This window comes from Phytophthora cinnamomi (genome assembly GCF_018691715.1).
Source record: "Phytophthora cinnamomi strain GKB4 chromosome Unknown Contig11, whole genome shotgun sequence".
Classification (NCBI taxonomy): domain Eukaryota; phylum Oomycota; class Peronosporomycetes; order Peronosporales; family Peronosporaceae; genus Phytophthora; species Phytophthora cinnamomi.
In genome coordinates this window covers 191,874-197,293 of record NW_027150944.1, presented here as the reverse complement: position 1 = coordinate 197,293, position 5,420 = coordinate 191,874, and the positions used below count along the sequence as shown (strand labels likewise).

The following is a 5,420-nucleotide window of genomic DNA, read 5'->3' as shown; positions in this document are numbered from 1 at the left end:
TTTAGCTTACACGTTGCGCTACTTGTATGAGGAAGCGTAAGTACTTAGTAATTACTTAGGTTAATTATATTTGAATACACAAATATAAGTTAAGTAAGAAAGGATCCAAGTGACTTAGATTAGGTAAAATGAGAACTGTGTTGTGTGTAAATTGATTTTCCTCTAAAATCTGCTAAAAACTGTTTATCATCTATGAAAGGGTTGGCAGCGGCTGGCTGTCAGAGCCCCGCTAATATGCATGTCTCTGATTGGTAGAAAGATGCTGCTTTCTACCAATAGGATCTTAGGGTAAGTGTGGACCACTCATTGTGGTGGTCCACTTCAATATATCCATTGGTGTGTCTTACACCAAGGTGAGGAAGTATCCAAAACTTTTAACAGATAACCTATCTGTTAAATTCACAAGTGGCTGCAAGCCACTTTTAACAGATAACCTATCTGTTAAATTCACAAGTGGCTTGCAGCCACTTGTGCGTGTAACCCCGTTACACATACAACATAAATTACTTAGCCAAAGTAAATGTCGCGAGCTCTTGAGAGCCCGCGGTACCTCATGCAGTTGGCGGTATCAGCACAGCAAGTCAGGAATACCTTAGTACCCCATTTTTACGGCTTTGCGTTCATGTACTGGCACGTCGGGTTGTCGAGCTTCTTTGAAGCCAGCATGCCTATGTCGAAGGAAATCACTGGCGATGTTTTATATCCCGAAGGAAACGTCTCCTGGAGCACTCCAATGATGGATCTGATTTTCCACGCGGTCTTAGTTACCTTGGTATCCGCGTTATTCGTGAAGTGAAGGTTTGCCATGATGTGCTCAAAGCGATTGTGAGCCATGAAGTCGTTTAATGGCCCGCGTGGAATAGCGCCCACAGCGTTAGTGTTTAATCATCTCGAAATCGACGCTGGTGAGGGTGCACATCCGCAATAAGTAGGCCCAGCACTTGCAAAATATGATAGGGTTCAACATCAGGTTTTCGGGCTTCCCGATGCAAAAATCGCTCTTTGGACTTCTTTCCGGGGACCTTCGGATTGTGAACATGCATTCAACATGTGGTATTGGAATTGTCACCCCAAGCGAGCAGGGCATAAAGTATCATCATAGCCTAATAAAGAAAACGTGCGTGACCAGTTCAAGGGTATCAACAAGCAGGATTTTGTAACGAATTCCCCACGCATGTTGAAGTCCAATGGGGAAAGGATTTGCCCTGACAGCGCTGCCCATTTCTGTGAGGGCATCCGGAGACGATCGAAAAAGGCAATGCGGTTAGCGGCAACAGAGACCAACTACAAACGAGTCTACATAGGCTAATTTCGCCATCGCCGCTTGGTAGCGGGTATGTTCAATGCGTTAAAGTACCTAGTGGGTGGGAGGGGACTGCTGGGGGTTGAAGTTGACGAACGGGGGTTGAAGTTGACGAACGCGCAGAGAAATTCCTACACTCCTTAAACGGGAGATAGCCCCGTGGTATCAAGGCCGATGCATTTGAAGCTGAGCTATTGCCATTTCACATAGCGTTGGTAAAGTCACAAACCTTTCCTGAGCCGTTCGAACTAGTTCCAATTTGGTCGACTGGCCGAATCCAAAGTATACGGGAGTTCCTGTATTGCATGTGGGAATCGTTCATGCGATTGGGGCGGGTTTGTTCTCATGTCTTGTCTACTTTGTAGATTCGCGATCTATGGATGCCGTTAGGAGGATTCCTGAATGCTCGCGAACTCGGAGCCCAGTTCTGACGAGTGAATTAGATCAATACGGTTTTACAATGTAGACAGGCTGATTCGGCTCTTCCTTCGTCAGCCTGGTCAGCCCCTGCAGTGGTGTGTCATGGATGATCTCGCATTGAACGAAAACACAGACGAGACATGCACATTGGTTGGAAAAGTGGCGGTTCTTGCGGTGTCTACCAGTCGTCAATGCAATTTGGGTTAGATGCCGTCAAGATTACGAAGCTGAGTTGCTAGCCCAAGCTATGAATCGAGCCCGCAGTCTTCAAGTTCGCGTGACGAACTAGGACGCCTCCGTCGGCATGCGTATACCTCAGTATCGTTTGCACCTTGTCCAATAGGTGAAACAGTTAGATGCTAGACGAAGCGAGCGCTTTGTGAGTTACGGACTAGAGACCTGCTATCCAAATAACATCGCATATATTTTTCGCAGTAAAACCTCACAGGAACAATATTGTATTGTATTACTTGATAAAGGTAGCAGGTCAATCAAATAGACTGTGATGAAGGAACAAACAAACAGTGCTAACAACAGGTAGACAGGAGTTGGAGAGGGGAACCGACCGAATAGTACACAAGTAACAGGTGATACCAGTTACCCATGCAGATCGAACTACTACTATTGTAGGAATAGTAGTTCACTGGATTTTATCCAGTCCAGAGCCCAGAGTCCTTAGGCGGATGCCACTCAGGTGTCATTATTCTCCAATCAAAATACCTGTTGAATAGGATTCATTCGGTTCGGTTCAACAGGACCATGAGGGGACTGTGATGTTGAATTACCAGTGCTCAAATCAAATTATGCTGGTGTGTTGACCCATCCAGTTTCTATTGAGTTAAAAAACATATTATTTCAAATAACTTGTACTCAAGTATATTACCTGTGACAGGTAATTTATCTGATCACTCGAGCGACATCGTTGGATTAAATTCCGCGTTCAGGCAACATTCAGTCCACGTTGGTTCATTAACCCCCTGGTTACCAACGTCGTAACTTATGACATACTTTTTGTTATGTCGTAACTTACGACATTGCAGTGACAACAACAGGTACGAGCCATACTTAAATCAAGTAATTTAAAAATATGATCGGGGAGGTCAAAAACAAAAAATTCAGAAATGGGACAACATGGAGGGAGCCGGATGAAGATTAGGGGAACAGCGGGCACATCGCAAAAAGTTAGTGGCCGACCTCCTCATTCGAGAATCTGCTGGATGGCGCACACCCGCCGCGTGCACCGCCGCCAACCATGACGTCGACTTCCCGCATTTGTGGCGGAAGCTCCGCATGGCGGGTAGGAAGGCGAAACGACCGAGAGGTCTGTCGAACGAGTGGAGATACACTACACCTGATGGCACCCGCGTGCTCATCGGGGGGTCGGCAGTCGTGGAGTATACGTAATCCCTGTTGAAGGAGGCCAAGCAGGACGTGGACAAGAGCGCGCATGCCAAAGGCGCGCAGGACGATGCGCGCAACACGTGGGCCTGTGTGCGCACACCGAGTGTGATCAGAATGAGGACGTGGGCTCGTGTGCGCATGATACTAACACGCACATCGAGGGCGAGGATGGCGAGGGTGCGCATGACGTGAACGCGAGCGAGCAGAATGAGGGCGCAGGCATGTACTCCGAGTCCAAGCAGGTCCCGCACGCGCACGCTGAGTGGGTGTGCCCATACCGTGGACGAGGGCGCGAACGATGTGTGAGTCATGGACGAGGGTACGGTCGAGCGGAACGCGCCGGACGTCCATGCATCGAACAAGAGCGAGGCAGACGCCTTCGATGATGAGGTACGACCGTCCCAGATTGACACTAGCATTGAGCTAACCCAGGGCACTGTGGATGCGTTATTCAGTCCGCCGGGCAACTACGAGAAGCACCACTAGCCGGGGCCTCAGGGAGTCGAACTTTTGCGTGGAACTGTAACACGGCCGCTGGAGTTGTCGCAGAGCGTACTACACGCGGATGATACTATACGGACTGCCGCAGCTAGCTTGCAGCAACTGTCCACCCTATCAGGTCCCGACAGTGAGCTGAAAGAGAAATCTGCAGCACGAACAACCCACCGTCGGCGCATGAAGGTGAACGTCAACTATGTCGCGGACGACGAGAACTCCAGCGACTACGAGAGCATCAACTCGGGTGACAGCAACAACAACGTCGTCGAGGATGTTGACCAAGAGCCGGGTCACGATCGAGACGAGCTTGACGCTGTGTCTGACAGTGATGCGGTGCAGATCGACGAAGCCTTTATCGCTTCTTTGATGATTGGAGCCAGCGACCGAGACAAGCGTGCGATCAAACAACGGCAGGCGGCGCTCCGAGAGATGAAATGGACAGCGGTACCGTCGGCCTATGAAAATGATGCTATTGCGTACGGCGGCATGGACCTTGAGGAAGCACGTCCTGCGGCCGAACTGCGGGAGGTATGTGAATCGCCGTTGCTGACCTTGTTGTCCTTTATGCTGGAGTCGCTGTGTGTGGCGATCGCCACGGAGACCAACCGGTATGCGGTCCAGCAAGTCGACCGTCGAGCCCAAGCGTTACACGCAAAGCGACGTGAGGGCCGGCGCGAGATGCTCCAGCAGATTCGCAGGCGTATCAAGTCAAAGAAGGAGTACGAGACCCATGAGATCCTGCACGTAGTCGGTCTACTTGTCGCACGCATGCTTTGTCCTCAGCAGCACCGGTTCTAGGCCCACAGGTCGATGGTGGAGGACGGCGCCGTACCAGCGGGAAACTTTGGACGGTACATGGCGCGTAACCGCTGCACCGATGTCCTACGCGACCTCCACTTCGTTGACAACGAGGCCCCACGGACGCGAGACAAGCTGTGGAAGCTTCGGCCGGTCGTGGATAAACTCCAACAGCGGTTCCTGGTGGGGTGGTCGCCGTCGACGGTGTTCAGCTTCTGTGGCGATGCGGGCTCCAAAATCAGGGAATAGCCGCGCGGCTAGACCTCGATCTCAGACCACTCAACTCAGAATCTGAGATTAGATCTCAGATCCCAAGCTGGGTGAGGCGTGTGTTCCTCACTCTTGCAATCCCTTGACTTGGTTCTTCCTAAGGCTACGCTGTGGGCACAGCCTTGCGTTGGCCACACCAGCTGCCTCCGAAATCGACAGTTCCCAGATGCCCCCAGACGAATCTTGCTCCTTGCTTGGAAGGCCCTTGTACGCACGTGCTGAGTCCGCTGTGCCCCGTTTTCTTGAATATAAGCACGTTCACTCCACACACACTAAGTCAACTTCCCTTCTCAGGCCCTTGGACTCTGGGCCTTAACAGCCTCCTCCCTGCTCAGCGACTCCGGCTTCGAGTCGCTTCTAGTCACGACACTTCCTCCGGCGGCTCAGACTAAGAGCCGCACAACGGTCTTCACTCGCCCCTCAGACCAGAGTGGCCCCGAGCGTTGGCTCGGTCTGAGCCTGCCTTGATCCAGGGTTCTCGCTCTGCACCCTGGGACTTCCGCGCACCACGCCTTGATGTAGGCAAAACAGCGAAGCTGGGAACCACTATCCCAGACTATTCGCACCACACGGATACCACTAGCAACCCCAGAAACAACTATCCCAGGTGTCGCTCTGCCGAATCCTCAGAGCGGAGCACCTTCCACCCGAAAATATGAAGCACCGCCAGGAAACCAGCCAACCAGCAAGAAAAACCAGCAAAACCAATGTCTCGAGTGTGGAAATACAA

General features: G+C 51.2%; 1 protein-coding gene across 1 annotated transcript; it reads left to right on the top strand.

The window, feature by feature from the left end:
• Positions 1–3,799: 3,799 nt before the first annotated feature.
• On the top strand, positions 3,800–4,420 carry IUM83_18902 (uncharacterized protein; the record flags this gene model as incomplete). Its single annotated transcript, XM_067943926.1, has 1 exon — positions 3,800–4,420. The coding sequence occupies one exon, from the start codon at positions 3,800–3,802 to the stop codon at positions 4,418–4,420; it is 621 nt and encodes a 206-aa protein (XP_067798019.1).
• Between the last annotated feature and the right edge of the window lie 1,000 nt (positions 4,421–5,420).